This window comes from Merops nubicus, unplaced genomic scaffold, assembly GCF_000691845.1.
Source record: "Merops nubicus isolate BGI_N331 unplaced genomic scaffold, ASM69184v1 scaffold6305, whole genome shotgun sequence".
Taxonomy (NCBI): Eukaryota; Metazoa; Chordata; class Aves; order Coraciiformes; family Meropidae; genus Merops; species Merops nubicus.
In genome coordinates, this window is record NW_008607695.1 from 47,377 (window position 1) to 71,982 (window position 24,606).

Here is a 24,606-nt window from a genome sequence, read left to right on the forward strand (position 1 = left end):
GTGCTCTATGCCTCAGTCTTCTCACTGATAAATGAGGACAACTGTGCTTATTAAGTCTTAACTGTATGTCCCTGAATTATTTGAAAATCCAAAACCACATAACACACATTTTTGGCAAAACCCTTTCTTGTACATGGTAGTATTTCTTTAGTCCCTTCAATATTTATATACAGTACTCCAGAATCTCCAAAAGTCCAAAGCAAAGGTAGCATGACTTTAAAATGATCCTTGCTAGTAGTAAATTAGTAGAAGGTAGTTTAGGACATTCAGTTATCAAAGGAAATAGACTGCAATGTTAATATCTTTTTTTTTTTTTTTTTTTTAGCATTCTTTTTGCAGATGTTAAAGGATTCACCAACCTCTCCACAACTCTGTCAGCCCAGGAGCTGGTCCGAATGCTCAATGAACTCTTTGCCAGATTTGATCGACTAGCACATGTGAGTTAAACACAGTTTATTTGTCAAAAGATACCAAGTCAACTCTTTATTTGGGGCCTTAGGGAAAAACCCTCAGATCACTCTGAAAATATTCATCCAGAATCTCCCCACTGGGATTTTATACAGCCATGGAAGTTGGAAAACACTGGCAAGTTCTATCAAAAGTGGTGGTTCTGACAGCAAGTGACAGTTCAGTCATCAGACCTTCTGTAATGCTAGACCAAGAGTAATATGAAAGCACATTACCTACCACAGTTTGTAAGGAAGTTTTATAGTTCTGGTCCTTGCTGGAAAATGAATTTTCTTAAGACCATAGTTTTATTTTGACTTTCCTTCTAAGAACTGAGGAAGGTTAAAAGGCCTGTTAATTTAGAGGTCATTTAATCAGCCACCACAAACATTGCAATTGTTAGTTACTAGCAGGTTTTACAATCTTTAGCTTAGATTCTATCTAAAGCAACAATGAAACTAATTAAACACAGTAGATGAATTTTTTACATTAGGCAAATTAGTTGCTACTTAATTAGTACTGATTAGTCAAAAAAAGCAAAGCATAGAAATATAAGCAGAACACATGCTCAATTTTTCAAGGCTTGCATTTTATTTCCTTCTTTTTTTATATTTCTTTGATCAAAGTTTTGTTTCATGTGACTATCTTTAGGTGTCAACACCTGAGCTGGCTATAAGGCTGCTACAGTGTAGGCAATGAAGCGCATTTAATAGAGTTTAGCTTAAAATTTATCCAACAAAATGTAGGTATCTACTGTGGGAAAACAGGAATTACATTCTGCATATCATTGACCATGCTTTTTATTTACTATAAAGGGAACCTAGAGTGACTTGTTCTGATATACATATCTATGTCCCTCACTGATTTTTATACATTCCTGGTTCAGGGATATTTGTGCATGTACTGTATAGACATCAGTAAGACCTTTGATGTCATCTTTTATTTTGTAAATTGAAGGCAAGAAAGGCAAGACTTCCGTAATTATTCAGAGCTCCTTTGAGTCAGTTATTTTTATCTCAAATAGCAATGTGTTTTCTCATGTACAGACTGATGCCATAACCCATTGCCTGGACACTGGCAAATTGGTAAATGCAATCTACAATATTTGTTTTGCAAACAAATAAACTTCATCAGCTCTGATCTATATTAGCAACCAGACAGGACAAAAGAAGTTACTTCAGTCCTGTCTTTTAGAAAGCTTATAAGAGTATGAAATTGAACAGATCTGACTGTAAAGATTAGAGTGATCTAACCACAACGAAGTACAATTTATTGAAAAGATAGGCATTTGGACTGTGTTCCTTGTTTGTGGTTTCTGGGACCTGGACGCCATGATACCTGCCTAATGTTCTGACAATACAGCCCTAGAGATGAACAGAAGCTCCATGTGGAGCTTGGTTTTTGTCCAACCCAAGGAGATGAACTCTCTCTCTGCACTTTATAGAAAACCTAGATTCCTCACTCAAGGTTCTAGACTCTTCTGGAAGAGCCAGCTGCCTAAAACATGTGGGTCTAAATCTTGTCTTTCAACCTACCCAGCTGATACTGTATTAAGCTTTCACACCTGGCAAAACATGTATGTTTAGGGAAAAAATGCATGGTCTTCATTTGAAGGTCCCAGGAGACAGAGAAATACTTTTGCATCTTCGGAGTCAATTCCAGTGCCTTAAAACTCTCATTGTTAATTCAGTATGGCTTGTTTCTAATTTGATTTTTTCTGACTTTGAACCATATCCGTTGGTTATTGCTATGACCCTTTTTTTCTAGACAAAAGAAGCATCCTGTAGAATCTTAGAATCATAGTGTTTTGGGTTGAAAGTGACCTTTAAAGGTCATCTGGTCCAACAACCCTGCAATCAGCAGGGACATCTATAACTAGATCAGAATTCTCAGAGTCTCATCCAACCTGACCTTGAATGTTTCCACAGATGATCTACCACCTCTCTGAGCTACCTGTGACACTGTTTCACCATGCTCAGTGTAAAAAATTTTTCCTCCTTTAGGAAAAAGTTGGAAAGGAAAAAGCCTCCTTTAGGTACAGAAAGGCTTCCACAAGGTCTCCCTGGAGCCTTCTCTTCTTTAAGCTGAACAACCCCTACTCTCTCAGCCTTTCTTCAGAGAAGAGGTGTTCTAGCTCTCTGATCATTTTTGTGGCCCTAAATCCAGAATATTTTATCATCCCTGATCATTTCTCTGATCTTCACTTATTTTCTCTGGGACTACATTTGTGTGCTTTGATGAAGCCACTTTCAGAGTTTCTTTTGACAAAAGAAACAGATGAAGCTCATTGAGAGATACTTTCTTCTCTGTAAGCTTTAAATTTAAAATTTTTGGACTAGTTTTCTGAACCACCTCAATTTTTTTCAGAATGTCTTTCAAGGCATACATATTAGCACTGAAAGCAATGTTCCTGCCCTAACCTCCACTAGTGTGATGGAGGCAGATCATTACCATTCCTCCTATTCTCTCTTTCTTTGATCACTGTCCGAAGATCACATTTCTGAATCAACAGTAATGACACTATTGAACTGAAACATATTATTTTGAGGGTTTAATGGTCTTGCTGTTCTGTTATGATCACCATGTCTGCATGGTAATTTATCATTCCAACAGTTTTATTCCTTCTGCAAATGTTATTAGCAATGGTTTGATACTTGCCTGTAAATCCTTGACGAGGCTTTTGGAAAGTGGTTCTTTCAAGACCTCACTAGAATGATCTTCCCCTAATGAGAATTACACATTCACATCTAGATTTCAAATCTATCACATAACTGGTTCTTAATCAGCCTAACTGAGTTATCATAACTCTTTAAAGTAGACACTGTTAATCTCTTGGATTTTGCTAGGAATGATCATTGAAACAAAGATGTCAGTTACAGAAAGCTTGAGGCAGTTTCTTTGGATTTTAAGGAAAATCCTTATAAATCTTTATTTACTTGTAAAAGTAGTATTTTATAGTCTCTTAAAAAGGATTTTTTGATCTACTCTATCATTTTATACAAATCATAAAATAATGAAGAATATTTCATAGCTTACTGAAGAATGTAATCTAGCTTAATTTCTTATTTTATTCAGCTTTCATTTTTCTTGTGCAATGCAGAAGCAATGAGAGCTCTGAGACTTTTTAAAATCTTCTGTCAGTTACATCAAGTATTATGGCATATGTTCATTAATATAATTAATAACAAAAAAATCCATAATATCTGTATTAATAACACAGATCATTTTGAATAAATGTTAGAATTTAGTTCAATATTGCCTATAACAAAGAAATATAATATTGTTACATACAGATACTTCCCCTTTCTAATCACTCTATGATATTTCTAAAAGATTTATAGTTATAAAAGAGAAAAGTAACAGAAGAGAAGAAAAATAAGTTGGCATAAAGCAGAACTGAAGAAAAGGTTTCTCTATATAACCATCTGCTGAAAAGCCTGAACAGAAATTTAATATTAATATTTTCCTTAGGCAGAAAGTTTGAGGAAAGACAGGAAATAAGATAGCATTTGGTAAGATACTTAAGCCTAAAAAAGATCCTGTTTTGATGAAATAATAGCTTTTTTTGATGTCTGTTTTTCTTCTGCCTTCTCTGAAGTGCTAGAAGTCAACCAATACTATGATTATATTGCCATATTTCTAAATGTGTCTACACTGTGTGTAGATTGTTCCAGATATAGCAAAGAGGAAAAAGTGAAACCCTAAACAGAGGAGCAGACATCCATAAGATTTGTTGCAGCAACAGCAGAGATGTAGTCCAATGTCACTGAAACTTAAAATCAAGCCACAGCATTTTAGTTTAGACACATACACAAAGACAAACACAAAAGGAATCTCAGATTTGAGTTTGGACCCATCCTCAATATGAAGTATTGATGCTGAAACAGAAATAGTCCCTTGAAAGATTAAAATCCATGTGTTTCATATAAGAATAAAATGACCGGTTTGTAAGACACTTCACCTCTTTACAGCCTTATCAGCTCTCACACAATAAACCATAATAAGTGTTTCTTACTCGGAGGATCAGTAGAGTCTGAACGGAAATTTAACACTTTAATACGAGCCTTTTTCCTCTTTATTTCACTAGTCTAGTGTTAGTGGAAGAGTTACTTATGTAACATGAATGACAAGGTTCCTTTATTAAAGACATTGATTTTTTTTGCTTTTTCTAAATAGAAGTGATCCTTTCCTGTGATCTTGATTAAATTCTCTCTTGGGAGTTTGCAGACAACCTGTCAAAAATTCCTCTAACAGTGTATTACAAGTCTTACTTGTGACTGGCATTTCAAGAGGTGGAAACCAGAAGAACTAGTAGGCTCCACAAGAATGCATCATTGTATAGCCCCAGTACAAGAGCTGCACCAGGTGGTATCAAAGAGGGAAGAGTGGAGATCCTTAAACATTCTTTTGTCTCCTCAGTAAAGACACTCCTGTTGCAATGCCTTACTGTTCCTGGCCACATTTAACCTCTAAGCTGGCAGCACTTCAAGCACATAACCCACAGGACTCTAGAGACTCCCTAAAAAAATAAAACCAAGTCTGTTTAAACGTATATGTCAGTAAATAAAGATGTGAGTTTCTTCATGAGTTTTCGTTTGGGGTACTGTATTGCGAAGCAGAGTTAACTAGATTATGAGTGTACATATGTGATATTTAGATAATTATAAGGATATTCTATGCATTTATAGGAACGGGAAGGAGTGAATACTATTTTTGCAGTGCTCAATTCTAGGCTGTTTTCCCTCCTCACTGGTGTCAATAATTAATTGCCTAACACTAGTGGATAAACACCACTAATAAACAATGTTCTTACTGAAAGTTACAGCACTTCAGATGCTAAAGATCCCAGTATAACATCAAAAGACCTGAACAGTCAAATAAATCCCCTTATGGGGAATGCACTTTGAGAGGTAGTGTCTACATTCATTTTATGAAAAAAGTAAGATGAGAATTACAGATTAAATTAAATTTCAGTTTCAAAATTTCTCAGCGATTTAGGACCTAAGAGTTATGTAAATCCAAACCTAAAAAAACCCATGCCACTATGTTGACTAAATTGGGATTTGAATGAAATTCAGGCTTCATAAATATATTCTTGAGAAATGTCCACCTCACCCTTTATGTATCTGCAGCCCCATAAATTCTTAAGGGGCAGAATTTCCATGCAGAATTGCTCCTGCCTTAGCGGGCAAGAAACACATTTGCAGTCTTTCTAACAGGGATTTCTGTGCCTAAAAACATTTATGGCATAATCTACTAATTAACACTAGCTCGCAAGAATGGTCACCAGGCACAACAGCCACAGCTGATCTTCTTCCACAGCATGGCAAGGGACGGAAATGTTGACATAATACATTAGAAAACTCACATAGGAATGTGTCTCAGTTCCTTCTGCAGCATGAGGGACCCCAAACCCATATTTTCTGCCAGGCTGGAGGAGACCTAACCATCCCATAGACTATTCTATAAAGAGAAAGCATTCCTTATGTGATCTGTTAAACTATGTAAAAAAAAAAAAAAAAATAAATATATGTATAAAAGGCTATATTTAAGTATTCCATGGTCCAGGTAGAAGATGAGAGATTACCACATTTTTTCTTTTATGTGTATTAGTCCTTATAACCATGACCCAAACCTAATCCTCCTTTCTGCCTCCATCTCCAGACTGGAGAATTTCCCTCCATCTGGCTCTGTCAAGGTCCAGCTCTGTATTCCAAAGTGACAGAGCTGCAATAGGAGAAATTTGGATGGACCTCTCTCTCCAGCCCACTCCAAAACAGCCTGCTGATTAAGAGCTTTGGCCTAGACCTCATTCATGCTGAGAAAGTCCTTTTATCTTGGTTTCTTATACCTTTGGCAAATGTTTCAGGAACTGAGCTATTGTACACGCAAGGCCAAGTCGTGCCTCCTCCCACTCTGGCCACCTTTTTAAAGATCTACATTTATAAGCTCTTTGTTCTCCACTTCAGCCTTAGTAAATTCTCATCCACAATGGTCAAAATTTTTAGCTTGAAATTATAGAAATTATAAAATTATAAAAATTACAAATCTGGATTTTTCTGTGGGCTGTTCGCTAGCTTACAGGACTCTCTTCAAAATTAAGTGAAGTGATAAATTCATCACAGGCAGAGTTGAAAATGTGGCATAACTTATAAAACACAATCGCTTTTTTCCCCTCATTAGAGATTTAGCCCAAGGAGGCAAGAAATACTAATGAAGTTTCTGACTCCATCTTTCAGTAACTTGCTATTTGAGCAACTTATTTCCTCAGCTCTACTTTATGTCAATTTGCTTTGCTTCCTTTCCAATCACTAAGGGTGTATTTAATAAGCTTAAACATAAATCATTCTTGTCTGTGAGGTAATTATATATGAAAAATCTGCATATTTTCTTTTGCTCTGGATTAAGGTGATTTGGAAAAAGAATTCCTATCAACTGCTGTTGAATTCATCTAGAATTATTATTATTATTATTGAGTTGAGTGTTTGAGTCTGCTCAATATCCCCAGGCAAAATTTCTGGTGATTTCAATTGATCTTGGCAGAATCAGGCCCTTGTAGTAAATGAGAAACTGCAAATAAGGAAAGAAAAACCCCACACTATCTGTGACATGCTGAGAAATTAATTGAAACCTTCAGTAAATGTCCTTAATGAATGAGTATGGGGAGGAGCGTGAGGCTGACGGATAGTGATGTGAATGTCTGTATAATATCAGCTGTCATTTACATGTCCAAGGACAACTCCTGGAATTGTTTATGGGAAGGTAGGAAGAATAGAATAAAATAAATAGATCATAATAGCTCACAACAGTGAAATTTAACAGAAATTTAACACTGTACTGTAATATCTACTGCATTGAAGTTTCTGTATGGCCATTTTCTCTTATTTTACTAATTTACTCAGTTTACAGTTTCTTCATATATGTTTATATTTTTCATATATTTTGATTTAATATCAGCTTGCAACTCTTAGATAGCATTGTGGTGGCCACTTTAGAAAGTGGTCTTGAGCTCTAGAGTGTGAGGAAAATCTCAAATGCCATTATAATTTTATGAAATGTACTGAAATGTAGGTAGGTCCTTACAAAAATCTGTCTCCTATTTAGAACTACAGCATGGCTACCCACATTAGCCACGGATTTAACCTTAATGTACCAATACAACCAGCCTGACAAAGCATCTGGTTTAAACTGTAGATGCCATTAAGCTACAGAGGGAAACTCAGGAGACCACGCAGTCCTCCTCTCCTAAAGGCAGATAACATTAGCCCTCTCTCTCCTCCTAGCAGTTGTTAAATAATCTGAAACATTTCCAATGACAAAAAAAAAAAAAAAATCCAGAGTTTACTTTTTAAATATGTCTGATGGGAATAATAAGGGAATAACAAAAAGGATAAGGACAATCTAGTCAGAGTGTAACACAGTTCATGTTTAACAGTCATAATGACTTGACTAACAGGAAAACTAAGGTAGACAACGAGTCATTTAAGTGTTCCTTGTAGCTTTTTGTGCCCATGGAGAAAGTCTGCCTGGCCCTTGCACTGCTCCAGAAGGATATAAGTTTCATCTCATGCATGTTAATACTCGCTGGGTACCTCTCGTACCCCTGGGTCTTATCAATGTACCATAAGTTTATGTGCAGACAACTGAACTGAAGCCCAGCCAATTGCTTTAGCTGTGAGCTGAGTCAGTGCCCAGACCTCAGCGACTGCATTGCCTGGCTCTCCTTTGATTGTAATGGCAGCCTTGACTGCTGGCTGACATATGGACACCTATATATAGTCATCTCCATTTGGATACCTCACTAAGTAGATGACTTCCTGAGCTTTGGCAAATGAGCGTAGAGGTGACATATCATGACAAAAGAAAGCACACATTTATTTGCAGCTGAACAAATTTCCTGTGTCACACACACGCACTTGCTTTTGCATACACCAAAGCCTCATTAATAGGTCTTGTTATACACCAAGATTCTTCTTTATTATTATAAAAATCACATCTTTTTGAAGTGGCCTGCCTTATTTGGATTTTCAGCAAAAGAGGAGACATGTAGCCAGGTGACAGAGGTCTCATCTGTCTTTAGTGGAATCAGCACTTCAGCCAGTTTAAATGAGCCATTAACAATGATACAGTTCAAGTTTTTTTTTTTCTGTTGCAGACTCTGTTCTCTAACTCTGCTGAATTAGATGCTCATTTAATAAGGGATTCCCACATCATAAGATAGCATTTACTGCAGGTGCAAAACTGCATGGTAAAGTTGCACGTGAAAATATAGTTATAAAATTAAAATATGACACCATTTGAGAGGTGTTTGTTTCTTTCCTGGAAACTGACTGATTTCCCCTTTTCTTTCCTCTATTATACTATGAGACTACCAGGTATAATGTGTTTGTATTGGGTCTGAATGGAGTTGAAGTGCTGCCTTTTACTTTACTCCAGTCAAAACGATATGTTAAAAATGCTACTTCTGCTTTGTAGATATAAAAACAAATGTCAGTTAGAATATGGATCAATTGAATAGCATTATTACAAAAACCAAAGAACTTCAGAATATGTTTTATAGTATTTTCATCACTTTACATTTTGTCTAACCAGGGAACACAGAGTGAAGTTTAAGAAAGCCCCATAACAGTTTGTCATGCACTGATTTATACCACTGAGTCCTTACTTCTTGTTGATTAATGTTTCACTCTATGGAAAAAAAGATAAGGTGAAAAGTGTGGTAAAATTAAATCTCTAATTCTTTCCATCAAGGGTGAAGAGGAAATGTGTAAAAAAATCAAAGTTTTGGTAGATTTTAGGAATTATTATTTCAGTTATAATCATATGAAAAACACCCAGTGTTCACTTGTGTGGGTATAAAGAGGGGTGGAAGAAAATGGGACAAAGAAAGTGGAGAGTTGCATGTGAATTTTGACATTTTAGAAGCCTGACTTCAGTCTTGAATTTCCTTGTGAATGTTGGGTAGCTAGGCATTGCACTCTGAGAGCCAGCAGTGGGATTACCTGGAGACTTAGCCAAAGCTTCAAACACAGTCAGCCTCATGCTGATGGTTTAAGGAGATTTCAGGGTGAATCAGCTTACTCTGCCCTGTGCACAGAGCAGATTTTACCCTTGCTGGCATGCTTAAAGCTTCAGCTGACTTTTGCAAAACCATTGGCTACAAGTGTGTAGGTTCCCCGTGGCACTCCAAGACTGGTAAAGACTTGTCTGAGGTTGACTACAAAGCTTTTTCTTCCTAGGAAAAATCTTGAATAATAACCTGTAGTGTCATTCATTTGGCCAGCACTCAATTCCTGAGCCACAGTCAACAATCACATTTGCTCCTGTATCCTACTTAAAATTGTCTCTTCCCCTGTGAGCTTAGTGTATCTTTGCTCCTTTGATTAGTGAAACCTCCACGGCAGGTTGTCAGAGAGAAAGGGAAGAGAGAAGCTGAAATAAATAGCACGGGCCAAATTTTGCCGTGATGTAATGAACAGTTTTATAAATCATTACCCTACTTCCAGTAATGACTGGTCTTCATTTTAGTGTTCCGTCACTGGAGCCTTTACTGATTGAGTGCTAACATTGCACTTATTATTTCAATGATTTTCCATCATAAAAACACTTCCTTGACTTAGCTTGTAAAACTGTCTGTCCCTAGACACTTGCAGCTCTGTCCCAAAATTATTATGGTTTCTGTTCCTGTGCAGATTGTCTCCTGTGAGTGCCAAACCAATAGAATACATTGGGCAAGTTTACAGGTAATCTTGGGTTCACCTATTTTACTCGTCTGGGAACTGCAGGAGTTTTGGCAACCCAGGCGATTCTGCTCACTAGAAAAGGCTCTTCTAAAATAATGATCCAATTGCACAGTAATATGCTGTTTCAGTATGTAAAGATAGTGTTAATATGTATTTAAGAAATTAAATTCAGTATTTGCTCCTAGGGTAAAGGAGATCTCTAGCTGGATGCCAAATAAATGTAATTTCTCTGCAGCACACGTTTAATGAAAGACACCTTCTTTGATATCCTTGGCATGCTTGATCAGCTCCTACAGCTCTTGAGAATGCTTGACTGTGACAATGGAAACTTTAGGTGGGAAGGGATTATCAGTGGAAGAAAAGAGGTTTTTCATTTATTTCCAGTGTAAAAGGGGGCAGGAAGGATGGCCTGCAGCAATATAGTGTAAAATGGGTTATTCATTACCTCAGCTGGTGTTTCTGAATCCTTGGCCTGACTTCCAGCCTAACTCTGATGAAACCTTTCTCACCATCAACAAGGACATCTCTGACTAGGATAACACACAAAAAAATCACTATAACCTTTCTTACTGGAAATGTAAAGGTACCTTATTTCAAAAGTGAAATAAAGCAAGACTGTACTAACCACAAGCAGGAAACATCCAGCAACGAGTTTTTAAATTTTATTTTTCATTACTTTTTTCAATCACCTTCACATTTACCTTAAAATTACTAAAAAAATAACTGCAGATCTTCTCTCTCTTTCATACATTTACCTATAGGAACATCACTGTCTCAGAATTAAGATCCTGGGGGACTGTTACTACTGTGTGTCAGGGCTCCCAGAACCTCGCCAGGACCATGCACACTGCTGTGTTGAAATGGGGCTCAGCATGATCAAAACTATCAGGTAATGTCTTTTTTGGTTTTCATTCCTTTTTCATTGTTTCTGGCAGTGTCCTGAACTTTTTATCTGGGAATACTATTACTAGCTAAATAAGTCCTGTGAAGAGACCTCAGGATTACTTCTGTTAAAAGGGTAGAATTTTTTCAATTCATGTAATGCATGGAAACATGCATTTTATCAACCTGTGTTGCTTCAGAGCATGTAGCACAATAGATGTGTGTACACTGTGAGTGGGTTTTTTTTCACAGGTCTTAATGGTTCTTACTTTGTACTGTTGTCATTTTTAAGAGGGGGAGGAAACTGAATTGCTTCCTATCACCCCATTAATAAAATAAAACAGTATAAACACTAAATAGACAGCTTTGTCAACACTTCAGCTTAGAACCTATCTCATAGACAAACTCATAAACACTAAGATTTGCCAGATGAGCAAATTCTACTTGTTAAATTAGGTGGGTGCTTAGAGCCACAAGTGCTAGAAGTGATTCAATTAAGGGATGTGCTCCCATCATGTAAATATATTTGTGTTGCTTACAGATTATTGTACTTTGATGCAATTAGGATTAATAATAATGTTCCAACAGTCCATGTATAGAGCTAGTCCAATGATTTACCATGACAGTGGTCAACATCTACTGCTCTGAGAGGCTTTCTGCATATTTTTATCCTCTATGTCAGTGTTGCTGAGTTCACCTTCACCAAATGCTTCTTCTGTTGCTGTCTTCCCTAAAACAGTGATGTCTAACCTGATCACTCTCCTCTTTCCACGGATGCTTTGCTGTCCAATTTCTTTTCTTGCTTCTTACCCAGATTGCTTTGCCCTTTTAATTTGAGTGTATCTCACCATGTACATCAGAGAGTTAATGTGTACTGCAACTACATTACTGAGATCTTAATAGAAAAGAATTTGACAAAAATTAATTAGTGGAAAATGTAACTGAATAATGACTATGCAACAGTGATCTCTAAAAAGGTTGGATTCAATTATACAGACTAAACGTTGCACAAAGTAATCAATATTTGCTTTTGGAATCTCCATACTGAAAGTGAAACATGAATTAGATAACACAGAGATGAAAATATCTACCAGTATTGTTAAATATTCTTGGAGACACACATCAAATCAATTGCATTTGTTTGGTAATGCTGTCTGCAACAAACTCATTGTAAGCCATTTTTCTTCTAACACAGTAAATTCCTCTGGATTTCCTTACACATGGAAGTCTGTAACACAACAATGCCCTTTTCTGAACCAGTTCTCAAAGGCAGTGATCCGGTAGAAATGGCACTGTATTTTTAGCATTTTAAATGACAGTTATATTCAGTGGGAACTGGGAAACCAAAGTCCGTTAGGCTAATTCAGTTCAGATTGCCTCAAATTTATTTGATAATCCCAGTATCTGAATTTCTGGCCATTCAATAAGCATGATTTTTTCTCTAGGCTTTTCTGCTCAGTCTAGGAGCCTCATGTTATTTATCTCACTATGTGACTGTAGAGCTCACAGGGAGGACTAATTCCTTCCATGGAATATTACAAATTCTTAAGTCTGCATTTCTGAGACAGTCTGGAGTTATCTGTAGTCTATTAGTTAGATCTTAAATTAGTAGATATATCTCATAGTTAAAATGAAAAAAAACACAAACCCTTCTTTAGAAGATTGAGTTTCTACTATATTGGTCACTATAGAATTTGATCATATGTAAAACCTGCCAGAAATTACTTTTCTTTTTTAATCTTTTTTTATATTAAATTGAAGATTTCACCAAATATTTTGTTTGTCCAAAATAATAGGGAGATGATTCAAGATATGAGAAATCATCATTCAGACATCAGAACTACATGGAAGTTATATAGAGGAACTCAAAGCCTTATTGCAAATAAGAGGTTTTATACAAACAAATTCCAAAAATTTCGCTACTCATAGCCTACATGAACAGTTTTCTTCTCGCTCTTTAAGAGTTATATCTCAGCTTTTAAATCTTAGCTGTATTTTAGTTCAAGCACTTAACCTAGCTTAAGAATTAGACATTGAAACAAAATCAAGGATTATTATTAAATTTTAATAATTTATATTTCATTATTATCTGAATTTATATAATTATTTAAGTATTATTATTATTCTATACCATCCAACTTATAATTGGGATTTAGGCACCGAAATAGTGGAGAGCAATCCAGGTGTTTTTATAACCCCTGATTGTTGTACCAGTTTAAGTACTTTATGCAATTAATGTAGAAGGAAGTTTTGAATTAGGCAGACCAGATTTTCCCATCAGTCCTCCATGATTCATGTTGTCTTCATTGAGAACAAAGAGTTGGTAATGTTGCAAGGATCAAGACCAGCACTTCTGGTGAGTCCATGTACAAAAATCTACCATCCCAGGGCACCATTACTGAATTTTCCTTCTAGTCTTTTTCTGACTTCATGCTCAGCAGAAACTGCACAAGACTGTCAATTCTATTCTATTATGCAACATGTATAATAAATCTTCATGGGGACACATGGGACTTCTGAGTGTTTTCTAGTATCTCTACAGATAAAGTGTTAATTTATTGTAAACTGAAACTGTACAACTCAATCTCAAGGATCACCAAGGATCTAGACTTGACTTTTGTTGCTCCATTTCTCTTTTTGCAGATATAGGGAACTGTTCAGAACTGAGCAAAGCAATGAAGATCATTATTTTCTCTTGAATGATTTTTTGCATCACTGTTTCTTGTTACAAACCTTATAAAAGAAAAGCTATTATTGTTATTCCACTCTGTCTTCTTAACTATTAACTTTGTCTTCTCTTAACCATTGAATACAATCTGAACACAACTTTCAGTTATGGGAAGGTTCCACGAAATCTAATATTTACTCTAAAGGAAGAAAGTTTTGTTCCATCCCATTTTATGCATGAGCAAGAATCCTAATTCTGGCTGTCTTGCAAAACCCAACCTCCTGTAAATTCTCTTTAGTTGCAGTTCGAAATGCAAATTAAAATAAAAAAAAAAAAAAAATTAAAAAAAAAGTATTTTTAGAAAAAATATTATTCAGCTGATTCTCTCATCTTTTCACATGCAGTGTAACTCTACCTGTATTAAATTTTGTTAATGCCTGTCAATACAGACAGGTATTAGCAATAAGATGCTAGTGGAATGTTTAGTCATCAGATGATGTTTCATTTTAACAATTATCACCCAAGCTAAATGAATGTCAGAAATAACACTTCAGAAAAACTAAACCTGCAATTGTTCTTACCGATAAGAAAGAACATCCAGTTTTGTGTTTATATGGGAAGAGAAAGATTTGTAGGAAGAAAGCAGTTATTTATGTTTTTATTGTGTGTTAGTGAAGTTCCAAAGCCATGCTGGAGTACCACATGGGTGGGATTATGGATAGGTTATGTGATAAAGTTCATGATGGAGATATCTATTTGCTGACAGTCAAATATGGAACGTGTGCTTAAGACTTAACAACAAAATGAAGTTAGATTTGGCAAGATAATCATTCCCTCAAATATATTAAATAAATGTAAAATAGATAAGAGAAAGATGCAGTACATAAAAAAAATTCCAAACTGAAATTATTTCTAAATATTGCATTATGCTTCAGAAAGAGATTAGCATACTTATTCACTGAGGTTTCCCATTCTTTTGTTTGGACTCTGAGAAGAACATGTACATAAAGTATAGTGAGGAAAGTTCAGAGAGAAATTAAGGTAAAGGAGAAAGTAGGGAAAAGAAGAAGGACTATGAAGAAAGGTGAAGGAAATAATCTTAAAAAGTTGAGAGAGTACTTTCAAAAATGTAGAGCATAGTCTGTCAATGTCAAGACTAAGATTAGAAAAATGAATCTTGGTATAGTGGTCACATTTTAAAAAGCTCGCTAAACATTTTTATAAGGGTGCAGGGAGAAGTAACAAAAATAATTTGTGAAGCAGAAGTGCCTTTAAAATAAGGGAATTGTGAAGCTTGATCTGTTCAGCCAAGCTAAAAGATGGAGAAGAGAGGAGGGAGGGATGGAGACTGTGTGAGGCTGAGCTCCTCAAGAGGTCACTCACATGGTGGATATCCCACAACAATCCACCTAACAGTGGAAATTCAAAGAAAACTTTATGCTGGTATATTTGTTTGGTAAATCAAGGAGTTTTGAGTGGTTTCATCTCTTGGATTGTTTCCCACTAAAATACTAGCTGAAAGAGTAATTACTGTGACAGAAAAAATAATCCTAACATATAACATAAGCTAAACTCCAGAAATTAGATAACAGCTTGTCTTCACTAAAAGTCTGGAATTAACTACTAATATTAAGATAGATTCATGAGGGAGAGGGAAAAAAAATAGAAAACTAAACAGAAAAAGAAAAAAAAAAAAGCCACAACAACAACAAATTAAAAAACCCCAAAACACCACAAATATTTCAGAAGACCTCACTGACTGACCTGGCACGTTCCCTGCCTTTAGCATGAAATCTTTTAACTTCATGTGTTGGGTATTAAAAACAAATCGTGAACTGATCAATGCTTATTAAAGAAGTTACTTAGGCAGAGAAACAGCCAGGAATTGTTTTCATATTCTATGATTAATAAATCATTATATAATTGATCCAATGGGAAGGGGAAAGGGGCATTGCAAGACATTCACAAGTTCAGCCAGCATTTTTTAGACAGGCCATGGAGTGAATAGGTTTCACACTGGGACTCGATCATGTTGTCAACTTCACATGTCTACTTCAGCCACTGACTGGGAACGAGGAGAGCCTCAGCACAGTGTATCTTTCCTGGTTTTTGCTATTGAGTGACAATATCAATTGAACTGTGTAAAGACTGCTAGGTTCATGTACCTCTGAGACCTCTTTTCTTTGACTATTCCATCAAATACAATCAAAGCTATGTTGGCAAGATGACATAGGATTGTATATAATTATATAGTTTTTTATAACATAGTTTTCAAATGAAAAAGCAGATTTCTGATAATATTGTTTGTAGTCCCTTCTGTTGTATTAGCTTCCTGCCTCTCAAAGTACATAGACATAAGAAAGAGGAATATAGCAGTGGTTTAACTCTGTTCACGTTGCCATAGTATCTGTCTGAACACTGAGCATGTCAGATATATTGATGATAAGTAATCTTAAATGAAACTTCTCAAGATAATAGTTTCTGCTGACATAGAAATCCAGCTCTAATTCCAAGGTAAACTCATCCTGGAGCTATTTTAAACTGGTTTCTTGGGATAATATTTATTTTCAATTTTAAATTCAGTGCTTTATAAAGTCCGTTTACAAAGCGCTACATCCTGTGAGTCACATTACTAATCTGTATGCTTTAAACTGTTCAGTAGTTTAGTGCATCCTGTTACCTAGTTTTTAAAAAATAATGGATAATTCATTCGCAGTCATGACATAGTTCCCAGAGTCACACCAAAAAGAGTACCTGCTTCAGATCACCCACTACTCTCTCATGGCAGCATCAAAAAGCATCTGAGTTAATTTAGGAGAATTGCACAAATCTGTTATGTCCAACCCGAAAGTTCTTTATGTAATTGAACCTTAGGATCATAGGACATTTCGGGTTGGAGGGGACATCAGGAGACCACCAGCCTAACCTTCTGCTCAAAGCAGGGTCAGCTAAGACCTTTATTTACCTCAGCCTGAATAGATAGACCTTCCTGTTACATCTGCATGAGGATGATAGTGGTCATGTCCTGACAGGTAAATTAAACAGGCTCAGCAAATGTTAGCTGTCACTAAGAAAAAGTGGCACAGACTGTCCAACCCCATTCTTCTCAAATCATTCTGCTTCCAAAACCAGGTAGTTACATTCAGATTGCCTACAGGAAGTGGTCTTTGCCACATGCCAATTACCGACGTTCTTCAGAAGCTGGGAATAAGTTGTGAGAGAGATAGGCTTGTTTTAAGTGTCTCAAAGCATAGACAGAACCTTGCACAGTTAAACTGGTCAAGACAGATGTAGCAAATGTGTTACTGTCTGAACCTGCAAGGTGTGAATTCCAGGGCATTCAGGGTTCTGACAGCTACAGAAAAGGTTGAAAAGCAGATTTCTGACTTTTGGCTCACCTTCTATATGCAAATAGGAAAGCCTCTTATTAATAGCACAAAAATCAAATACTCATCAAACAATGCAGGCCAGAAGGAAACGCCAAGATCCAATTAAAATTAATGGAATTTTTATCACTGACTTGACTAAAATGAGATGTATGGCATGAGTAACATCAGTCACAGTTACCTCATCCTGGGTAAGATATTAGACAACTTGTGAGGTAAATAGGGCTCGCTGCTTTATAGATCATCAATAATGCAGCTTCACACATGCACTATGTCAAAGTATTTGCAGAGAGCCTGTAAAGCAGTGGAAGCAAGTATATATAAATATATTTTTAATCAGAAGCTTCACTGATAGTTGAATAAATTTAAGATGGAACTAAAAGATGTGGAACATCTGAGCTTATGTAAAATAAACACTTTATTTTTTTTCAGTATGTAGTACATGCTGTTATTTATGAGAAGCTTTTTCTGAATACTTGAGAACAACCCCTATTGATCCATGGTTCATTGTCTCAAAGTTTTTAATTGCTTTTTTCGTACAGCACTACATAAACAAGACCTCCTAAAGTATGTGGTAGTTTGGCTGTTAGCAAGTTGGATTTGACCATGATGAAGTTCCCTCCTCTACACAATTCAGAAATCTATTTCACCATACATCACTCCAAATTTTAATGAAAAAGAGTAATTCCATGGCTTTTTACACACTAATCAATCACCTCACTTTTAAACTACAACCATTTATTCTTTGTTTAATGTAAAATCTTACAATAAAAGTTTAGTGAAAACGTATGTCTCTGCAAACAGGGTCTCAACAGCTCTGCTCTCAATCTTGTGTTGCAAAAAAATAAGGCAATGGGAGCAAGACTAGATCACTGTCATACTTTGATTCATGTTCTGGACAGTTTAAATGTATCTCAGACTGCCTCTGAGATACCAACCAAGATACAATGCCAATACCAATTGAGATACAATTGAGATACAAGGTTCAATTCAATTTGGTCTCCTCATGCAATTAGTTTCCCACCTATCAACATAAAAACATATTGCTGTGAAGGGCAAGTAAGAGAAGGATGTGAAGATAGGTCCCTGCAGGTGGACTAGCACTTTAGCAGACAAAAAAAAAACAGAGCAAGCCTCAGTCAAAGAATGCAGGAAGGTAGCCAAATCTGCACTGATTGCTGATGGAGAGCTGAGATCAAGTATCTCCTGAGCAGCACACAGGAAGAAGTTACTGGGAGGCTGTGAATGACAACATAAGAACCGAGAGGGATAGGACCTTAATTAGGATCTGCAGTGTCATGCAGGAGGTGGTGTGGACAGCACAGCTGTGTGAAGTTTTGGATAAATGTAGAAGTGGCTGATTAAGTAAACTGAAGACTTTTCAGGCCATCACCACATTTTTTATGACAAAGAAAAAAGTAAAAATCCATCAAAGCTTAGTAAATACACTGGAAACAGAGGGATGCTTCGCTCAGCTACATCATCATTTGTACTTGGTCTCTCCAATGAGATCTGTGTGTGTTAGTGCCCATAGAGGGTGCAAACACAAGACCATAATTTATAGTACTTGAAATTAATGGAATGGAAGTAGAGTAGAACCAAACTGTTTCAGTTGGAAGAGACTTATAACAATCACCTAGTCCAACAGCCTGACCACTTCAGGGCTGACCAAAAGCTAAAGCATGCTGTTATGGACATTGACTAAATGCCCCTTAAACACTGACAGGCTTAGGGCCTTGACCACCTCTCTAGGAAAACTGTTCCAGTGTTTGCCCACCTTCTCAGGAAAGAAAGGCTTCCTGATATCAAATCTGAACCTCCTCTGGTGCAGCTTTGAACTACTCCCATGTGTCCTATCACTGGATAGCAAGAAGAAGAGATCAGCACCTTTTGCTCCCTTCCCCACCTCAGGAAATGGTAGAGAATAATGAGATCACCTCTCAGCCTGCTTTCTCCAGACTAGAGAAACCCAAAGTCCTTAGCTTCTTTTCACAGGACATCCCTTCCAGCCCTTTCATCAGCTCTTTTGCACTCCTCTGGACACATTCAAGGACATTCACATTCTTGAATTGTAGGGCCCAGAACTGCACACATTAAAATCAGATGCAAGCTTGAGCCTTAAGCCAAGACAGAGGCACAAACATATGTCTGCCTCAACTCTCCATGTGCAAATAGGGATAAATCACAATTTATTACCTTAAAACACATGACTCGGATATGCTACAGGTCACACTGCTCTATCAATTTACACTTGTGCACGGTGTTGCTCCTGGCAATGGGACTTGTTAAATTCCATACCATTGATGACTGCCCATTGCTAGTATTTGTCCAATGTTAAATACTAGTATTTATTAGCAATTGCATACCATAGTACTTAAAATCTAAATTGATCTAATAGAGTGTGTGTGTATATATGTGTAGAAAGAGAGAGATTACATAAATATATGCTATTAGTCCATTTTATTAAATTTAAGATCTTCTTACTGTGTGCATTTTTCAGTGAAAAAAAATTTTTGCTCAATTGTTCCTCTGGATCCATTTAGCTTTTTATTTCAAGATGAGGAAATCAGGCATAAAATGAGAAGTAATTATCTTAGCTTGAACAAATGAGAAAGGCAGACTGGGGAAACGATCATGTGGGGAGTTCTGTGATAATTCCTCTGGCAGTTATGAATGCTGCTTTAGATATTTTTTCAGCACTTCTATAAAAATTGTCCAAAACACATTACAAATGACAGTGCTCTCACTTTTCTTAGCTGTTCTCACAACATTTAAGGCACTACCTCAGTGCGGAGGAGTTGTTTCCATGTCCCATCTTCCAGAGACAGGTGATTGTTTAATTTTGATATTTCAAGCTCTCTTGCTCGCAAAGCAATAAAGAAACTTGTAAATGAAAACTGTAAGCTTGGAATATCAGAATGCATATAAATCCCTTCACAAAGCTTCTTCTTTATTATTTTATGATCAACTTTTTAATCTCTTCCTTTTAGAAATGTGAAATATTTTAGCTTCCTGATATGATAAACAGGTCTCGTTGTAGACAGACAACTGCACGGGGACTTATCATATGCATGCTTTTCTCCAAGGTTTCAGAATATTCAGGAAAAGGGAAATAAAGATGAATTGCTTATTTTCAATTCCCCACATTTTTAAATGCATATTTTCTCTCCATTGTAAAATTTTTTTTTTTCCCTCACCCCCTAATCTGAATCAATGCCCCCATGCGAGAATGAAAGGCCAAGTATTGAATGCAGTAAGCAATTTGCCCTTTTCTACTCTAGAGAGGGTCTGTCAAGGTAATGACCAAGGTATGTGAGGCAACAGTAGTTAGCTTCAGAGTTATGAAATAGAACTGTTTACTCTTTGCCTGCTCTGTTGTGTGATCTTGCTGTGTTGCTGTTGACTTCAGCGACTGCAGAACTGAGACTCTTTAAAGAAAAACAGCAGCCTTCTTTGTAGACCAACAGTAGCAATGTGCTTTGTCTATCCTGAGTATGCTAGTCAAATATTATAGATCACTAGCTCTAACAGTAATACTGGTGAAAATAATTGTTTTCACCCAGGCAGAAGTGGGAAAGTGCTCTCTTTGCCATCCTAAGGAATACAGCTCAATTATTTTATTTCTGAGCTTTCCACAGCGATGTGCTGAGTATCTTGATACTGATTCGGAAGAGACAGTCCTAGGTTTAAGATAATACAAAGGTGCCTATGTCTGTGAATGGTATATGTTGTCACGTATTAGACGAGGAAGACAATACCTTAACAAAGTAAAATTCCCTTCATAAGCAGTAGACATATTCGTTGAGAAGAGTGCTGGGACAAAGTCCTTTTTCTGAGGTTGTTAACAAATGTGCCTGGATGTGTTTACTTTTGAGAGGTGAAATGGTCATTGCCATCACACAGAATGGAGGAGACTGATTTTAGTATTACACAGTTATCATAGCAAAGGAAATGGTGTTCTGGACAAATCTACTGAAAACAATTCACCTTTAGAAAAAGAGTAATTCTGGAAAATTTTCATCAATAAAGTAAGTTTTATTAAATAGTGAAAATTGTTCCAAAAAGTACAATGGAATATAAAAGTATGTGCAGGTGAGGTGATGATAGTTTTGTAATGTTGAATGCTCTTTTATAAATCCAAGCTAAGGGGCTCAATGAGTCCAGACAATTCACTCAGACATCTTTTTCTCTCCTTATCTTTCTCTTTCTGATAGGAATAATAGTAACATGTACCACTGAACCATGCAAGCAATTAATCACTTAATGATGATCTGGCTTTTAAACGCATTTTATCACTACCTGTACTTTGCTACCTAGAAAGTTATCTCTAAATTTTACAGAATAAGGGGTCCTTTATAACGAATTGTCATTGTATTTTACACTGTACCCTTTTCTAAAATATATGAAAAAAGGTGGTATGCACTTTCATGAGTCTGTTTTTTTTCTTTTTTTCTTTTTTTTTCTGTTTAACAGATATGTTAGGTCAAGAACGAAGCACGACATTGACATGAGAATAGGGATACATTCGGGATCGGTTCTGTGTGGAGTGCTGGGCCTGCGAAAGTGGCAGTTTGATGTCTGGTCATGGGACGTGGATATCGCAAACAAACTCGAGTCAGGTGGAATTCCTGGGTAAGGCAACGGGTGTTTCCCACAGTCAAGAAACATTGCCAACACAGGACACTGTTAACCTTGCCAAAAGATTAACTCTCTTACATTAGTTCGTTAACTATGACTTTTTTTTTTTTTTTTCTGTTTTGTGGTTGGCAACGATTTGAGAGGCTACAGTCAAAACAGGTAGAAATGCTCAGCTTGCAGAGGCACTGGAAAAGACAAAAATATTTCTTTTCCTTTGCCAGCTATGATTTCCTGAAAAAGGTCAGTGTTTGTATTTAGCCCATATAATACTCAATGGTAGCACAAATTTCCCAGTGAGGTATTGACAAACCTGCATTTTTCCAGGCTTCAGTCTCTCATCCTTTGCATTCAAATGCTGCTGTGAAGCACAAGGCTGTAATTTATTTTATTTCGTAAGGCACAAAGCATAGGAAGAATTATCTGTTCATAGGTCATTATGCTAATAAGAAAACACTATGAACAGCACCATTAATGTGTGCAAGTAGTGCAGCAATTAACAAATAACCCAGAGAATGCACCACCTTGCTGTTGATAAAATGCCTGGCTAAGTTGCAGTCTATTGGAGCAGAGTGATTTCGACCCCAGTATATCAGTTTGCCAACAGAACACAGCCTGTATGTGACAGCAATTCACTAAGTCCCTCAAAACAGTGATTTATATTGGGCTTTCTTAGTGCTCAGAGCAGATTTACTGCAGCAGTTAAGTTCACTTCAGCCTCTCCTTGCTTCTCCCTGCTGCCAGCATTCAAATCCCTCTCTTTGCCACAATACCGAGACCATTGCCATTCCCAGAGCTGCACTGTTTTCCTCCATTTCATCAGAAAAGCTGCCCTGGGGTTATGAATGGTCCTGTCCCACAGTGTGAAATGAGCAAGGATGAACCACAGCCTTCTCCTGAGTGCACAGCAGAGGGAGGCAGCTGGATGCCAGGATGGGGAGGATCCCTCCATCCAGCCTGGGGTAGGAGAGAAGAGTCTCAGCTCTTTGCCTTGCCAGTTGCATATCACCCTGAGTCCTCATAAACACGGGTGATGCAGGAACGGATATTCCCCTACTGAAGAAACGTAAGTGGGCAGCTCAACCCTCGTGGAAGGAAGCACTCAGGAGCACTGAGAAAAGCCAAGCATTTCAGGGTTTCTGAGAGGAAGAAAATGTGTCCACTGCACTTGAGGAGGAAAACATGTAAGATTCTACCATGTTTTTTCAATGGCATCCTTTAGCCAGGACCCATTCTTCCAATAGTCTTCACCTAGTGTATCTAGGTGCTAATGTTTGGTATCAAATTGGTATAAAACCAAGCTAATAATTGATTTTTCAGAATGTATCAATGACAAGTATCATCTAAAACTTTGGGCCAGGTATGTTTTCAACAGTAGGACAGGCTATACTTTTCTGACTTCAATACTCATGTTCCAAATTTCTTTTATTTGTGTAAAATTAGGAAGATGTCTCTCCATTATATCTTCTAACCTTTTTTTAAGCAAGCTGCACAAAAAGGGAAACCAGAAAATATTTTTAATCTATCAACTATTAATATTTGATCCATTTAATGGTATTACATCAACAGCCAGCTCCACGATCTAGTTAGAGTTGTTATCGTTTTCACTATAAAATCCATATTTCAGGGCTTTATAATGCAATATTCACAAATTATATTAGTTGAAACTCAGTACAAAGATAGTCACCCTGGCAACTAATGTATCACTTTTTTGTTTGTTTGTTTGTTTTGTTTTGTTTTGTTTATACTTTACTTAAATCAGTTTAGCCGTATGCTCTGGTTTTAAGTCCAGGCCAAAAGTTGCTTATATTTGAGAAATGTTTTTTGCTACTTTTTATTGTCAGTTTACAGACATTTGACTACAAAAGAGTTCTAATCTCTGTAGATATCATAATGGCATGAATTCAGATGGTGAAAGTTGTACAAAACCTATGTTGACTTCAGAAAGAAGCTGAGACAGGTTAAAAACTAGCTGAGATGGGTACAATTTTTTGAACTTCTAATTAGGTACAATATTTAATATTCCACAGAGACCCATCTTGTGACAAATTCTGATTCCTGGGTATTTCACACTGCTTGAAGACAACCAGCACTTTATTTTCTGGCAATACATGCACATCATACGTGTATGTATAGCCTTTTACTCCATCAATATTTTATGCAATTTAACCCCATAGTGACATCCTTTAAGTTGAAGAAAGTTCCCAAGGGTTATGCTAGGACCATTGCCTTCAGTAGAAATAAGCCAATCTGCAGTGCCTGAGAAAAATTCCTCTGCATGTGTAATGAAGAAATGATCAAGAATTTTAGCTGACTATGAATTTTAGAAGTCTTTCTTCACGTATGAATTACGTCACTTTCAGAAGGAACCATGTATCCAAACATTGAAAAATGAGCCAATTTTAATGGAGTCACTACATTTCTTTGCTTGAGTTAGATAAATGTCTAATGAATGTCTCCTCTTATTGTAATTATCATGCTGTGTTATAAAGTATAGCATGGCTAACCACGTGGATGTGTTTTAGAGGTGTCTGCAATTTGCCTACATGTAGGAACTTGAAGATTTCTTAAAAATAGAAATAAGAAAGACCTATATTTTTTTTTAAACTTGAATTTTCTTCTGTCCTTCTCAAGTAGTCATAATTACAGTGAAGAAAATCCATATACCAAACATCTGCATGTTGGTTGGAAGCCCTATCACGCTTTTGCAAAATTTTGTATTCTTAAATGCAACTTTACTTTTGCAAAAGCTTTTTGAACTCACCACTTAGTCTTACCAGAATTTATCATCTCACTTGCCTTTGTGTAGTTTCCCTATTTCTTTTATTTACTTCAGATGCAACTA

General features: G+C 36.5%; 1 protein-coding gene across 1 annotated transcript in view; it reads left to right on the forward strand.

Moving 5' to 3' along the window:
- ADCY8 (adenylate cyclase 8 (brain)) overlaps positions 1-24,606 on the forward strand; it is a gene marked incomplete at its 5' end in the record, with an annotated part of 93,331 nt that overhangs the window by 21,119 nt on the left and 47,606 nt on the right. Inside the window, 3 exons of the mRNA XM_008940030.1 lie at positions 326-437; positions 10,952-11,079; positions 21,600-21,758. Coding sequence (XP_008938278.1) covers positions 326-437; positions 10,952-11,079; positions 21,600-21,758 — 399 coding nt within the window. The remainder of the gene's footprint in view (positions 1-325; positions 438-10,951; positions 11,080-21,599; positions 21,759-24,606) is intronic.